This window comes from Ranitomeya variabilis, chromosome 3, assembly GCF_051348905.1.
Source record: "Ranitomeya variabilis isolate aRanVar5 chromosome 3, aRanVar5.hap1, whole genome shotgun sequence".
Classification (NCBI taxonomy): Eukaryota; Metazoa; Chordata; class Amphibia; order Anura; family Dendrobatidae; genus Ranitomeya; species Ranitomeya variabilis.
Genome location: NC_135234.1, coordinates 539,452,312 through 539,469,405, shown reverse-complemented (window position 1 = coordinate 539,469,405; position 17,094 = coordinate 539,452,312). Strand labels below are relative to the sequence as shown.

Genomic DNA, 17,094 nt, shown 5'->3' with positions numbered 1-17,094 from the left:
TCAATAGGATTGAATGGAGCCTCCGTCAACGTGGTTAGTGCTAGATTCAAATCCCACGGTACTAACTTCTGCTTAAGGATGGGCCTAGATCTAGCCGCTGCTCTAATAAACCTATATACCCAATAATTGCCTGCTAGATAACAATTATACAGGGCTCCTAATGCAGACACCTGAACTTTAAGGGTGCTCGTGGCCAGACCCATCTCTAGGCCCCTCTGTAGGAGCTCCAACACCTGGCTTATCTTAATTTTTCCCCCAATCTCCGCCCCCGAGACTGAGAGGAACTTGCTCCAGGTTCTGGTGTATATTCTTGTCGTGGATGGCTTCCTACTTTTTAGCAAAGTATTTACTAGGCCCCGAGAATACAATTTCTCCCTCAGCAGTGCCCTTTCAAATTCCACGCCGTCAGATGTAGGTTGGACACTCGTGTCTGGAAGATCGGTCCTTGGGAGAGGAGATCTGAGCGCTCCGGGAGAACCCACGGGTTGGTGACGGACATATTTCTTAGCCAGGGAAACCATGGTCTCCTGGGCCAGAATGGAGCTATTAAAGTCACACGTGCCCTGTATTCCAGTATCTTCCTTAGGACTGAAGGAATCAGGGCTATCAGGGGGAAAAGGTATACAGTTACATCCATATATCTTTGGACAGAGACAACATTTTTCTGATTTTGGTTATAGACAATACCACAATGAATTTTAAACAAAACAATTCAGATGCAGTTGAAGTTCAGACTTTCAGATTTAATTTGAGGGTATCCACATTAAAATTGGATGAAGGGTTTAGGAGTTTCAGCTCCTTAACATGTGCCACCCTGTTTTTAAAGGGACCAAAAGTAATTGGACAATTGACTCCAAGGCCATTTCATGGACAGGTGTGGGCAATCCCTTCGTCAGGTCATTCTCAATTAAGCAGATAAAAGGCCTGGAGTTGATTTGAGGTGTGGTGCTTGTATTTGGAAGGTTTTGCTGTGAGGTAAACATGCGGTCAAAGGAGCTCTCCATGCAGGTGAAACAAGCCATCCTTAAGCTACGAAAACAGAAAAAACCCATCCGAGAAATTGCTACAATATTAGGAGTGGCAAAATCTACAGTTTGGTACATCCTGAGAAAGAAAGCAAGCACTGGTGAACTCATCAATGCAAAAAGAACTGGGCGCCCACGGAAGACAAAAGTGGTGGATGATAGCAGAATAATCTCCATGGTGAAGAGAAACCCCTTCACAACAGCCAACCAAGTGAACAACACTCTCCAGGAGGTAGGCGTATCAATATCCAAATCTACCATAAAGAGAACACTGCCTGAAAGTAAATACAGAGGGTTCACTGCACAGTGCAAGCCACTCATAAGCATCAAGAATAAAAAGGCTAGACTGGACTTTGCTAAAAAAAAACATCTAAAAAAGCCAGCATAGTTCTGGAAGAACATTCTTTGGACAGATGAAACCAAGATCTACCTCTACCAGAATGATGGAAAGAGAAAAGTATGGCAAAGGCGTGGTACAGCTCATGATCCAAAGCATACCACATCATCTGTAAAACACCGTGGAGGCAATGTGATGGCTTGGGCATGCATGGCTGTCAGTGGCACTTGGTCACTAGTGTTTATTGATGATGTGACACAGGACAGAAGCAGCCAAATGAATTCTGAGGTATTCAGAGACATACTGTGTGCTCAGATCCAGCCAAATGCAGCAAAACTGATTGGTCGTCTTTTCATACTACAGATGGACAATGACCCAAAACAAAGCCAAAGCAACCCAGGAGTTTATTAAAGCAAAGAAGTGGAATATTCTTGAATGGCCAAGTCAGTCACCTGATTTCAACCCAATTGAGCATGCAATTCACTTGTTAAAGACTAAACTTCAGACAGAAAGGCCCACAAACAAACAGCAACTGAAAACCACCGCAGTGAAGGCCTGGCAGAGCATCAAAAAGGAGGAAACACAGAGTCTGTGATGTCCATGAGTTCAAGACTTCAGGCAGTCATTGCCAACAGAGGGTTTTCAACCAAGTACTAAAAATGAACATTTTATTTAAAATATTGAATCTGTCCAATTACTTTTGATCCCTTTAAAAACAGGGTGGCACATGTTAAGGAGCTGAAACTCCTAAACCCTTCATCCAATTTTAATGTAGATACCCTCAAATGAAAGCTGAAAGTCTGAACTCCAACTGCATCTGAATTGTTTTGTTTAAAATTAATTGTGGTAATGTCTATAACTAAAATTAGAAAAATGTCTCTGTCCAAATATATATGGACAAAACTGTATGCAAGCTTGAAGTCCCATGGGATCAGGAGAGCATCCACAGCATGTGGATCTTCTCTGGGGTTTAAAGAACAAAACTGACGCACCTTTCTGTTCCTCCTGTTGGAGAAAAGATCTATGTCTGGGGACCCCCACATCTGCACAATTTGCTTGAAACAGTCTGATTCAGCACCCATTCCTCCTGCTTGAGAAATCAGCTTTGATGTTGTCTTTTTCTTTTATATGAGGGATGTTAATGATAGCAGATGAGTTTTGGCAATCTGAAAAACACGATCCGTCACCTCCTTCAAAGACCTGGACCGGTTCCCCCTGATGGTTAATGTAGGCCACAGTTACCTGATTGTCTGAAAACAGTCTGACATGCCGACCCTGTAAGGACATAAGAAGCCCTCTTATTGCCCGCTGCACAGGTAACAGCTCCTTCAGGTTACATGAACTAGCCTGCTCAGTATGTGTCTACACCCCCTGGACCCATACCTCCCCCATATGAGCCCCCCCAACCCCTGGGGCTAGCATCCGTAGTGATTACCCAGAAGACATGGTTTACCCAGGGAACCCTTTTACAAAGGTTTGAGAATTGTAACCACCAATGCAGGGACTGTATGGTAGAGAGGGACAAAACTTTCTTCCTAGGCAACCTCACAGCTGACGACCGTTATATAACACTTCCCACTGCAGGGCCCTAGTATGGAAATGGAACCTCATGATGAAGTAGTGTCTATATGAAGGACCTGCTAAGCTAGGAAACTTCTTCTTGCTGTCCCCTGCCTTTCTCAACAGCTCGTCCAACACTGGCCCAAACAGGTGTAATCCTTCACGAGGGATACTGCACAACTTAGATCTGGCCTGGATGTCTCCCGGCAAACAATTCAGCCATAGGGCCCTACGTGCAGCATTAGAAAGGGCTGTAGCTCTTGCTGCCAAGTCTGAGTCTGCTGAATAATCAGACAAAAAAAAGCTACAGCCCCCTGGATCATAGGAAGGGAAGACGGGATACTCTCTCTTGAAGCCTTATCCTAAAGTTGATTCTCCAACCGGTCCAAACAGACCAATAAAAACCTGGTTGTGCAAGTAGCAGCCACCGCCGGCATAAGGGACACCGCTGACATCTCCCAGGTGCCCTTTAAGAAGACATCTGCTTTCCTATCCAACGGGTTCTTTAAATTCGCCATATCCTTTCCTTATGGACCAGTTCTTGGGAAAGGGACCTTACTGATCTCTGCTCTAACCACCTGCCTTAAACTGCATGCAAAGTCTCGAATCTCCTCTGCCACCATCTGCTGAATGCATGGCTGGTACAGCTTTTTCTAATAGTAATCTGATAGCGGGACTCCGCAAACCGCACATTCCTTGTCTTTGGCCTTAGAGGTACATTCCTTCCCCTAACAAAAATATAGAGAGATAAGGGGAAAAACTACATCACCAAGCAAACTTTCACGAAGATCACTTACCTGTGAGGTGCAACTGAATGGTAACGTAATCCGCGGGGGACCTCTCTCAGCTGAAGGATCCTCCTTAGGGGCTGAAGACTCATCCAGTCTACTGGAACTTCTCTGACTGAACCTCCTGTCACCAACGCGACTACCTTCGCAGGGTGACTTTTACGTAGTGCTCCTCCGTGAGCTGCTGCTGCACAGGTGACTGCTGCTGCACTTGCTGCTCTGGTGACTCCATGTCCAACTTGGATTATGGGTCTAGAATCAACTGGCACCCACCATGGCTTCCTTAAATACTTCCAGCCACTCCCCCTTTCGGTACCGCCCGGGGCCAGCAGATCTTCCATATCGCCTGCCTGGTGCTTCCTATGCAGATCGTCGGCCATGCCCCCCCCCCACGACCGCGTCCCTGGCCAATGTGCAGCGACCCCGTACCCAGCGCCAGTGATAGACCCCCATGGCACAAATGGCAACTTCCAGACCAGGTGCACTCATCGGGGCGTGCTGGATGCCACAGCACACACCTCGGCAACAGCGCCGCCAGACACCATCTCGGCCCGCCAGCCGCCAGAGGAATCACCGCTACGAGCCCAGACGAAGCCCCAGGGGTCGCACACCGCCGCAGTCGCATACTTACCTGCACCCTGGTGATGGACAACCTTCAAGCCCACTCTCCTACCCGAAGGCTGATTCTCCTGCTGTCACCCACACATGCAGTCCCCTGGACGAACTGTGGCGCTTCCAGAACACCGGACAGGCCAAGGTAGGGGACCCTCGCTGCCCGAGTCGACCTTGCCGGGCCTGGGCATATTCTTCAGTCTTCTACCTTCTTCCACAGGTATGTCTGAAGAGGTTCACCTGTCAGGGACAGGAAACCAACTGATGCGGGAGAGGTGCCGCCCTTTTATGTCTGTAGGTTTCTTGTCCCTGAAGGGTGGATCCCCTCTCTCGTGGTGCTGTCATGGAGACTGAATAATTAACCTACCCTTAAAATTATAGACTGTTCATGTCTCTGTCAGCGGGCAAACTTACAAAATCAGCAAGGGATCAAATACTTATTTCCCCCACCACGGTATGTATATTCTTGTTATTTCCATAATTTCACAGCTTTTCCATCTTGGTGTTGCAAAAAAAATAAGTTATAGATTAAATATATTTTACATACAAGCACAGTATACATCAAACTATATATGCATGCTTTATTATATAATGCATTTATGTGACAGATACATTAGATATACACAGACGCAAACTGTATATACACATTAAAATAAAATACATGAAGCATGACAGCAGAAGATGCATGGTCAGACCCATCACCAAACAATGATGGCACTTATTCCTCAAAGTAGGGAAGAATGCATATGTGGGGGGGGGGTTGGCACAAATACCTATCAGCCAGCAACTACCTAAGGTGTATGGCCACCTTAAGGGAATATTTGCATCTCAGTCATTTAGGGCCAAGATAGAAATACCTCTCTATATGAGGCAGCCAAAACTATGGAAATCAGAAACGCCCATACACTTCCATGGCCCTTACAAAAAAAAACAAAAAACTGTAGCACAGCCAGTTCAGCAGCTTCTATAGTGTCCACCACCTCTGGTTAATGACATGTGCTTGTGCATCAACCATTGATGTCCACTTGAAGGCATATAAACATGTAAAATACCTGTGAGTGAAAAAAAAAAAAAAGTTTACGGGTGGCAGAGAAAGTTGTTAAAAGAAATATTTGTCTCACTTTGCAATAGATCTCATCTGCACACCTATTATAACTAGGGGAAATTGCACAACTAACTAGGCTCTAAGTCTTTTGTACTATAACATACCTTGAGAATTAGGCCAAAGGTTACAGCTACGAAACATTTTTCTGCCCTATAACTAAACTACAAAGCCACCCCAGTAACAAATATATTATATTATCCAACATTCCAGAAAGGATGGTCTGGGAGGGGAGGAAATAGAGGGGTGGGGGCACGTCTCTACTGAGGGTTGTTTTCTCCCCCACTCAAGCTACCAACCTATGACAATTCCCACCAGTCACAGTACCCAGCACGGGACAGTGATGTCAATAAAATGGCCATTGATCGTATGTGACTGTGCGCATCAAGCAAAAACAGCAGATGCATTAATGCTGGATTGGTGGGGCACTGAAGGAGTAATGTTTGCCTTTTAACCCCTTCCCGACACGGCAATTTTCCATTCTTGTTTTTTTTACGATTCTTCTTCCAAGAGCCACAACTTCTTTATTTTTAGGTCGACATAACCATAGAAGTGCTTGCTTTTTGTGGGACGAGTTGTACTTTTGAATGAAACCATTCATTTTATCATGTGAAGTACTGGAAAGCGGGAAACAAATTCCATGTGGGGAGAAAATATGAAAAAAGTGCAATTCCACAATTGTTTTTTTGGAATTTTTTTTACTACATTTACCATACTGACATATTGACAAATCTCCGGGCCCGGATGGGATACACCCCCGAGTACTGCAGGAACTAAGTACAGTCATTGATAGACCATTATTTTTAATCTTTAAAGACCCCATAATAACAGGATCTGTACCACAGGACTGGCGTATAGCAAATGTGGTGCCAATATTCAAAAAAGGGGCAAAAACTGAACTCGGTAATTATAGGCCAGTAAGCTTAACCTCTACTGTGGGTAAAATCCTGGAGGGCATTCTAAGGGATACTATACTGGAGTATCTGAAGAGGAATAACCTTATGACCCAGTATCAGCACGGGTTTACTAGGGACCGTTCATGTCAGACTAATTTGATCAGCTTCTATGAAGAGGTAAGTTCCGGACTGGACCAAGGGAACCCAGTGGATGTAGTGTATATGGACTTTTCCAAAGCTTTTGATACGGTGCCACACAAAAGGTTGTTACATAAAATGAGAGTAATGGGGATAGGGGAAAATACGTGTAAGTGGGTTGAGAGCTGGCTCAGGGATAGGAAACAAAGGGTGGTTATTAATGGAGCACACTCGGACTGGGTTGCGGTTAGCAGTGGGGTACCACAGGGGTCAGTATTGGGCCCTCTTCTTTTTAACATATTTATTAATGACCTTGTAGGGGGCATTCAGAGTAGAATTTCAATATTTGCAGATGACACTAAACTCTGCAGGGTAATCAATACAGGGGAGGACAATTTTATATTACAGGATGATTTATGTAAACTAGAAGCTTGGGCTGATAAATGGCAAATTAGCTTTAATGGGGATAAATGTAAGGTCATGCACTTGGGTAGAAGTAATAAGATGTATAACTATGTGCTTAATTCTAAAACTCTGGGCAAAACCGTCAATGAAAAAGACCTGGGTATATGGGTGGATGACAAACTCATATTCAGTGGCCAGTGTCAGGCAGCTGCTACAAAGGCAAATAAAATAATGGGATGTATTAAAAGAGGCATAGATGCTCATGAGGAGAACATAATTTTACCTCTATACAAGTCACTAGTTCGACCACACTTAGAATACTGTGCACAGTTCTGGTCTCCGGTGTATAAGAAAGACATAGCTGAACTGGAGCGGGTGCAGAGAAGAGCGACCAAGGTTATTAGAGGACTGGGGGGTCTGCAATACCAAGATAGGTTATTACACTTGGGGCTATTTAGTTTGGAAAAACGAAGACTAAGGGGTGATCTTTCCTTTCTGCGGACATCCCCACTATCATCATGGGCGATTTCAACATACCCATTGACACTTCCCTCTCAGCTGCCACTAAACTTCTATCTCTCTCTTCCTCCTTCGGCCTCACTCAATGGTCTTCTGCAGCCACTCACAAAGATGGTCACACACTGGACCTCATCTTCACCCGCCTCTGCTCCCTATCTAACCTCTCTAACTCGCCTCTTCCTCTCTCTGACCACAACCTTCTCACATTCTCATCTCTCTCCACTCCATGTCTAGAGTCCCCACCCCACAAACTTTCACACCCTCGCAGAAATCTTAAACATCTTGACCTACATTCATTCTCTGAATCCCTCCTCCCTCTCACAGACATAATTTCCATACACAATGCGGATGACGCTGCCGCTCTATATAACACCACAATAGCTGTAGCTTTGGAATCTGCTGCCCCACTTACACATACCAAAGCTCGCAAAATCAACAGACAGCCCTGGCACACCAGCCTGACCAAAGAACTGAGGCGAGCTTCCAGGGCTGCTGAGCGCAGATGGAAAAGATCCCACTCCAACGACCACTTAATCGCATTCAAACAGTCCCTCACTACTTTCAAGACCGCACTCGCCACAGCTAAACAAACCTACTTCTCATCTCTCATATCCTCCCTGTCTCACAACCCTAAACAGTTATTCAACACCTTCAATTCTCTCCTCCGTCCCCCAGCACCTCCTCCCTCCTCACTTATCTCTGCTGAAGACTTTGCCTCATTCTTCAAGCAGAAGATTGATAACATCAGAGACAGTTTTGGTCAACAAGCCCCAGAGCCCTTCCTCCCAACTTCCCTACCCTCCACCTCCAAAACCAACTACTCCACCATTACAGAAGATCAACTCGCCACTCTACTCTCAAGATCGCATCTCACCACCTGTGCACTTGACCCGCTCCCAACCCACCTCATCCCAAACCTCACCACAATCTTCATCCCAACCCTAACCCATCTCTTCAACCTATCACTAACAAATGGTGTTTTCCCCTCAAGCTTTAAACATGCCTCCATCACACCTATCCTCAAAAAGCCCTCTCTTGACCCATCCTCTGTATCTAGCTATCGCCCTATATCACTTCTCCCCTATGCCTCAAAACTACTGGAACAACACGTCTACCTTGAACTGTCCTCCCATCTCTCTTCTTGCTCCCTCTTTGACCGCTTACAATCTGGCTTCCGGCCACACCATTCCACTGAAACTGCCCTAACTAAGGTCACCACTGACCTTTTAACCGCCAAGAGCAAGCGACACTACTCTGTTCTCCTCCTCCTCGACCTGTCGGCTGCCTTTGACACAGTGGACCATTCCCTATTATTACAGACCCTCTCATCCCTTGGCATCACAGACTTGGCCCTATCCTGGATCTCATCATACCTAACAGACCGGACATTCAGCGTCTCCCACTCACACACCACCTCCTCACCTCGCCCCCTCTCTGTCGGAGTCCCACAAGGTTCAGTCCTTGGGCCCCTGCTCTTCTCCATTTACACCTTTGGCCTGGGACAGCTCATAGAATCTCATGGCTTTCAGTATCACCTCTATGCTGATGACACACAGATCTACATCTCTGGACCAGATATCACCTCCCTACTAACCAGAATCCCTCAATGTCTGTCCACTATTTCATCCTTCTTCTCCGCTAAATTTCTGAAACTTAACATGGACAAAACAGAATTCATCATCTTTCCCCCATCTCACGTGACCCCCCCAACGAACCTATCCATTACAGTAAATGGCTGCCCACTCTCCCCAGTCCCACAAGCTCGCTGCCTCGGGGTTATCCTTGACGCTGATCTCTCCTTCAAACCACATATCCAAGCCCTTTCCACTTCCTGCCGACTTCAACTCAAAAATATTGCACGAATCCGTTCATTCCTCAACCAAGAATCTGCAAAAACCCTAGTCCATGCCCTCATCATCTCTCGTCTTGACTACTGCAACCTCCTGCTCTGTGGCCTCCCCTCAAACACTCTCGCACCCCTCCAATCTATTCTAAACTCTGCTGCCCGACTAATCCACCTGTCCCCCCGCTATTCTCCGGCCTCTCCCCTCTGTCAATCCCTTCACTGGCTCCCCATTGCCCAGAGACTCCAGTACAAAACCCTAACCATGACGTACAAAGCCATCCACAACCTGTCTCCTCCTTACATCTGTGACCTCATCTCCCGGTACTTTCCTACACGCAACCTCCGATCCTCACAAGATCTCCTTCTCTACTCCCCTCTTATCACCTCTTCCCACAATCGTATACAAGATTTCTCTCGCGTATCACCCCTACTCTGGAACCCTCTACCACAACACATCAGACTCTCGCCCACCATCGAAACCTTCAAAAAGAATCTGAAGACCCACCTCTTCCGACAAGCCTACAACCTGCAGTAACCACCGATCAACCAACCGCTGCACGATCAGCTCTATCCTCACCTACTGTATTCTCACCCATCCCTTGTAGATTGTGAGCCCTCGCGGGCAGGGTCCTCACTCCTCCTGTACCAGTTATGACTTGTATTGTTCAAGACTATTGTACTTGTTTTTATTATGTATACCCCTCCTCACTTGTAAAGCGCCATGGAATAAATGGCGCTATAACAATAAATAATAATAATAATAATAATCTTATTTTAATGTATAAATATATGAGGGGACAGTACAAAGACCTTTCTGATGATCTTTTTAATCATAGACCTGAGACAGGGACAAGGGGGCATCCTCTACGTCTGGAGGAAAGAAGGTTTAAGCATAATAACAGACGCGGATTCTTTACTGTAAGAGCAGTGAGACTATGGAACTCTCTGCCGTATGATGTTGTAATGAGTGATTAATTAATTAAATTTAAGAGGGGACTGGATACCTTTCTGGAAAAGTATAATGTTACAGGGTATATACACTAGATTCCTTGATAAGGCGTTGATCCAGGGAACTAGTCTGATTGCCGTATGTGGAGTCGGGAAGGAATTTTTTTCCCCATGGTGGAGTTACTCTTTGCCACATGGTTTTTTTTTGCCTTCCTCTGGATCAACATGTTAGGGCATGTTAGGTTAGGCTATGGGTTGAACTAGATGGACTTACAGTCTTCCTTCAACCTTAATAACTATGTAACTATGTAACATACGGTTAAAATGATCTTGCCATATGGTTCTCCATGCAGGGCTGGCATCAGCAACTGATGCACGAGGTGGAAGTACCAGGTCCCTCCGCTATGGGAGCCCGATGCCAGCACCCACAAGTGGGCCTCCCCCGACTGCTCAGGGCACTGGTACTTGCAAAAGTACCTGATAGCTCCGATTATCAGCTGTTCGGCACCACGGCTGCATGTGTCACGGCTGTGTGGAGAGCCCAACAAACAGGCTCTCAATGCATGTGTTGTGACTGACACAGCTGCGACACATACAGCTGCGGAGCCAAACAGCTGATTATCGGGAGCGCTCCAGGTATCCGGGCTCCGAAGCAGCTATTCGGATAAGGAGTTATCCCAAGATATTCTATCAACACTAGTTAACAGTCATCATCTGCTTGGTAAGATATGGTCTCTGCTCCTGGCACAAACACAGGATAAGAGGTCAACACATGACCATTATGCCTTGTATAGCACCCACTGAACAGCTGACACCTCTGCACAGGCCGGCACAGCACACATCAGAAGACTGAAGCCTCCGCACAGGTTAGCGCAGTGTGTACTGGACAGCTGACGCCCCCGCACAGGTTAGCGCAGTGTGTACTGGACAGCTGACGCCCCCGCACAGGTTAGAGCAGTGTGTACTGGACAGCTGACGCCCCCGCACAGGTTAGCACAGTGTGTACTGGACAGCTGACAACTCCGCACAGGTTAGCACAGTGTGTACTGGACCACTGACACCTCCGCACAGGTTAGCGCAGTGTGTACTGGACCGCAGACGTCCCCGCACAGGTTAGCGCAGTGTGTACTGGACCACTGACGCCTCCGCACAGGTTAGCGCAGTGTGTACTGGACAGCTGACGCCTCCGCACAGGTTAGCGCAGTGTGTACTGGACAGCTGACCCCTCCGCACAGGTTAGCGCAGTGTGTACTGGACCGCTGACACCTCCGCACAGGTTAGCGCAGTGTGTACTGGACCGCTGACACCTCCGCACAGGTTAGCGCAGTGTGTACTGGACCGCTGACACCTCCGCACAGGTTAGCGCAGTGTGTACTGGACCGCTGACCCCTCCGCACAGGTTAGCGCAGTGTGTACTGGACCGCTGACCCCTCCGCACAGGTTAGCGCAGTGTGTACTGGACCGCTGACCCCTCCGCACAGGTTAGCGCAGTGTGTACTGGACCGCTGACCCCTCCGCACAGGTTAGCACAGTGTGTACTGGACCGCTGACACCTCCGCACAGGTTAGCACAGTGTGTACTGGACCGCTGACGCCTCCGCACAGGTTAGCACAGTGTGTACTGGACCGCTGACGCCTCCGCACAGGTTAGCACAGTGTGTACTGGACCGCTGACGCCTCCGCACAGGTTAGCGCAGTGTGTACTGGACCGCTGACACCTCCGCACAGGTTAGCACAGTGTGTACTGGACCGCTGACGCCTCCGCACAGGTTAGCACAGTGTGTACTGGACCGCTGACACCTCCGCACAGGTTAGCACAGTGTGTACTGGACCGCTGACACCTCCGCACAGGTTAGCACAGTGTGTACTGGACCGCTGACACCTCCGCACAGGTTAGCACAGTGTGTACTGGACCGCTGACACCTCCGCACAGGTTAGCACAGTGTGTACTGGACCGCTGACACCTCCGCACAGGTTAGCACAGTGTGTACTGGACCGCTGACCCCTCCGCACAGGTTAGCACAGTGTGTACTGGACCGCTGACGCCTCCGCACAGGTTAGCACAGTGTGTACTGGACCGCTGACACCTCCGCACAGGTTAGCACAGTGTGTACTGGACTGCTGACGCCTCCACACAGGTTAGCACAGTGTGTACTGGACCGCTGACGCCCCCGCACAGGTTAGCACAGTGTGTACTGGACCGCTGACACCTCCGCACAGGTTAGCGCAGTGTGTACTGGACCGCTGACCCCTCCGCACAGGTTAGCGCAGTGTGTACTGGACCGCTGACCCCTCCGCACAGGTTAGCGCAGTGTGTACTGGACCGCTGACCCCTCCGCACAGGTTAGCACAGTGTGTACTGGACCGCTGACACCTCCGCACAGGTTAGCACAGTGTGTACTGGACCGCTGACGCCTCCGCACAGGTTAGCACAGTGTGTACTGGACCGCTGACGCCTCCGCACAGGTTAGCACAGTGTGTACTGGACCGCTGACGCCTCCGCACAGGTTAGCGCAGTGTGTACTGGACCGCTGACACCTCCGCACAGGTTAGCACAGTGTGTACTGGACCGCTGACGCCTCCGCACAGGTTAGCACAGTGTGTACTGGACCGCTGACACCTCCGCACAGGTTAGCACAGTGTGTACTGGACCGCTGACACCTCCGCACAGGTTAGCACAGTGTGTACTGGACCGCTGACACCTCCGCACAGGTTAGCACAGTGTGTACTGGACCGCTGACACCTCCGCACAGGTTAGCACAGTGTGTACTGGACCGCTGACCCCTCCGCACAGGTTAGCACAGTGTGTACTGGACCGCTGACGCCTCCGCACAGGTTAGCACAGTGTGTACTGGACCGCTGACACCTCCGCACAGGTTAGCACAGTGTGTACTGGACTGCTGACGCCTCCGCACAGGTTAGCACAGTGTGTACTGGACCGCTGACGCCCCCGCACAGGTTAGCACAGTGTGTACTGGACCGCTGACACCTCCGCACAGGTTAGCGCAGTGTGTACTGGACCGCTGACACCTCTGCACAGGTTAGCACAGTGTGTACTGGACCGCTGACCCCTCCGCACAGGTTAGCACAGTGTGTACTGGACCGCTGACACCTCCGCACAGGTTAGCACAGTGTGTACTGGACCGCTGACCCCTCCGCAGGGTTCAGATCAGCACCCGGCTCCTTATCAGCCTACATTTTAGTGATGGGTAGTTCGGGAGTGAGTAGTTCAAAATGAACTAATCTTCAGAGTGAACTAGTTCATCTAGTTCACCATCCTGACAGAGATTAGTTCATTATGAACTAAACAGGAAGTGGGAGGAGACAGAGAGTGATCCCTCATACAGCTCCTCACACTGAAGATCCCTGGTCTCACACTTGCTCTTTATAGCTCCTGATGCTGGAAAAGAAGGTAGTAAAACACTATACCACACATCAAATACAAATATAATAGTAATAATAAAAACTGAAATTGTACAGTAGACAGACACAGCTCATGTGTGTATGAGAGAGTGATTCTGTGGTGTGGTTCATGCCCCTCACCAGTCTTTGTGATAAGATCAGCCTCCTGTAGAGGATCAGCCTCCTGTAGAGGATCAGCCTCCTGTAGAGGATCAGCCGCCTGTAGAAGATCAGTCTTGCTAAAATCTTTACCACTGGCTCCTGTTCTGTTCTCAGGATGCTGAACGGCTTCTCAGCTCCCTCATACGCAATCATTAGGAGTCAGTACTCTACACTAACACAGGGGGAACTGCTGCTGGGCTCAGTGAGAGGCATCACGTTGGGCTGTCCTGAGTCATTGTCAACAGAACATCTAGTTCAGCAGTTCATATAGTTCATTTAGTTCACAGGTCACATGATGCATTTCCAGTGCTCTGGGACACACAGCAGCTGAGCAGCACTGGGAGGCTTGAATATTTCACAAAGAAAGAAAGAAAAGAAATTACTAAGGCTACGTTCACATTTGTGTTGCGTCGGCCGCAGGTTCGGCGACGCATGCATCATGCGCCCCTATGTTTAACATGGGGGCACATGAACATGCGTTGTTTTGCGTTTTGTGACGCTTGCATCTTTTTTGGTGCACGCGTCAGGGCGCAGAGGACGCAACAAGTTGCATTTTTTTTGCGTTGAAAAAATGAACGCAAGCGTCACAAAACGCAGCGTTGTGCATGCGTTGTTCGTGCGTTGCGTCGCCGACGCAGCACCGAACAACACAAATGTGAACGTAGCCTAACTTGAATAAATAACTTGAATTTTTTTTTCTCCAGACTGGGTAGTACCCCTTTAACAAGAGTTTGTTATGTAATGATCAGATGTATTAACTATTTCTGATAATTTTAACAAAACTATAACTCATCCTAGGAGCCAGAGCTTCTGTGTAACGAACTAGAACTGATCCATCTCTTCTCAGCAGAATCCTGAGAAATACTGAACTAAATGAACTAAATGAACTAATCTTTTGAACTAATCTTTTCAGTGAACTAGTTCATGGTGAACTAATCACCAAAATGAACTAGATTTCCCATCACTACTACATTTATAGAGAATGCAGGTCACGTGACATGAAGGTGATTTGTGAGGAAACCTCTAGCAGGCAGTGAGGTAAAGCTGCACTGCCACCAGGTAGCACTGACAGGAGCGAGGTCACATTGCAGTGCTCACCAGCTGCCCTCAGAGTGGACGCTAACACCTGAGCCCAGGACACACAGACTTGCCCACATACATGGATAGGAGCCGATTCCTGCTCACCTGCCCTTTTCTCAGCACTTTTTGCACGTCTATAAGGACCCTGAGCGCCGCCATCCTTGTCAGTGGAGAGCACACTTGTCCTTTCCCCTCTGTGATTATGGGAGGGCCTTCAGTGCAAGCAGCGAATGAAAAACCTAGAACAGCCTCTCCTTTTCGCGCATGCGCAGTCCTTTGAATTCGTCGGTAAAGTGATTGGCGCTGCGGCGCCGGTCTCTCTGTCCGCAGTGACCCGCACATCACTGGCGTCTACACAGCCGGGCTGTGACGTAAAGTCACGTGAACTAGAGTGGTCATGTGACGGCGCAGCTATTCTTCTCGTTCTGTTCTGTGCGCCCGGGAGAGCGTGAGCGGTCAGACTGCGGAGCTGCTGCCTATGGCTAGGACATAGTGGCGGGCGGACACGGGGGCTGCTGTGCCTGTGGGCAGGACGCATACAGCTGGCCTATACATGGGTGGGGAGAGGTTGCCAGTGTTCCTCCATCCTGCATGTGGCCTCTCCGTGCACTGATTGCCTGAGGCGGGAATTACTCTTAGGGTATGTGTCCACGTTCAGGATTGCATCAGGATTTTGTCAGGATTTTTCATCAGTATTTGTAAGCCAAAACCAGGAGTGGGTGATAAATGCAGAAGTGGAGCATATGTTTCTATTATACTTTTCCTCTATTTGTTCCACTCCTGGTTTTGGCTTACAAATACTGATGAAAAATACTGACAAAATCCTGATGCAATCCTGAACGTGGACACATACCCTTAGGGTGAGGGTATGTGTCCACGGTCAGTAAACGCTGCTTGTTTGACGCTGCGCAGAGCTGCAGCGTCAATCACGCAGCATCCAGATGTTCCAGCATAGTGGAAGGGATTTTATGAAATCCCGTGTCCACTATGCGTGGAAACACGCATCCGACTTCCCTGCGACTCCGGACATGCTGCGCGTCTTTTCAGAGGACCCCCTTTGTACTCCACCCATGCTTGCTCTACCCGAATTGTCCAGTCAAAAGATTTTTTAACCCCTTCATGACCTTGGGATTTTCTGTTTTTTCGTGTTCGTTTTTTGCTCCCCTTCTTCCCAGAGCCATAACTTTTTTATTTTTCCATCAATATGGCCATGTGAGGGCTTATTTTTTGCGGGACGAGTTGTACTTTTGAACAACATCATTGGTTTTACCATGTCTTGTACTAGAAAACGGGAAAAAAAAATTCCAAGTGTGGTGAAATTGCAAAAAAAGTGCAATCCCACACTTGCTTTTTTACTAGGTTCACAAATGCTAAAACTGACCTGTCATTATGATTCTCCAGGTCAGTACGAGTTCATAGACACCAAACATGTCTAGGTTCTCTTTTATCTAAGTGGTGAAAAAAAATTCCAAACTGCTAAAAAAACAAAACAAATGGCGCCATTTTCCGATACCCGTAGCATCTCCATTTTTCATGATCTGGGGTCGGGTGAGGGCTTTTTTTGCGTACTGAGCTGGCATTTTTAATAGTAGCATTTTGGTGCAGATACGTTCTTTTGATCGCGCGTTATTGCATTTTAATGCAATGTCGCGGTGACCAAAAAAACGTAATTCTGGCGTTTTTAATTATTTTCTCGCTAGGCCATTTAGCGATCAGGTTAATCCTTTTATTTATTGATAGATCGGGCAATTCTTAACGCGGCGATACCAAATATGTGTAGGTTTGATTTTTTTTTTTATTTATTTATTTTGAATGGGGCGAAAGGGGGGTGATTTAAACTTTTATATTTTATTACTTTTTTTTATACTTTTGCCATGCTTCAATAGCCTCCATGGGAGGCTAGAAGCTGGCACCACTCGATCGGCTCTGCTACATAGCAGCGATCATCAGATCGCTGCTATGCAGCAGAAATGCAGGTGTGCTATGAGCGCCGACCACAGGGTGGCGCTCACAGCAGGCCGGCATCAGTAACCATAGAGGTCTCAAGGACCTCTATGGTTACTATCCTGACTCATCGCTGACCCCTGATCATGTGACGGGAGTCGGCGATGCTCTCATTTCCGTCCGGAAGCACCGGTTAAATGCCGCTGTCAGCTTTTGACAGCGGCATTTAACTAGTTAATGGCGGCGGGTGAATCTCGATTTCACCCACCGCTATTGCGGGCACATGTCAGCTGTTCAAAACAGCTGACATGTCCCGGCTTTGATGCGGGGT

The 17,094-nt window shown here is 48.0% G+C and overlaps 1 protein-coding gene across 1 annotated transcript in view; it reads right to left on the bottom strand.

Moving 5' to 3' along the window:
• PCCA (propionyl-CoA carboxylase subunit alpha) overlaps nt 1-15,093 on the bottom strand; it is a 658,713-nt gene extending 643,620 nt beyond the window's left edge. Inside the window, exon 1 of the mRNA XM_077297080.1 lies at nt 14,925-15,093. Within this exon, the coding sequence (XP_077153195.1) occupies nt 14,925-14,978 (54 nt within the window). The 5' untranslated portion in view covers nt 14,979-15,093. The remainder of the gene's footprint in view (nt 1-14,924) is intronic.
• Nucleotides 15,094-17,094: the final 2,001 nt, after the last annotated feature.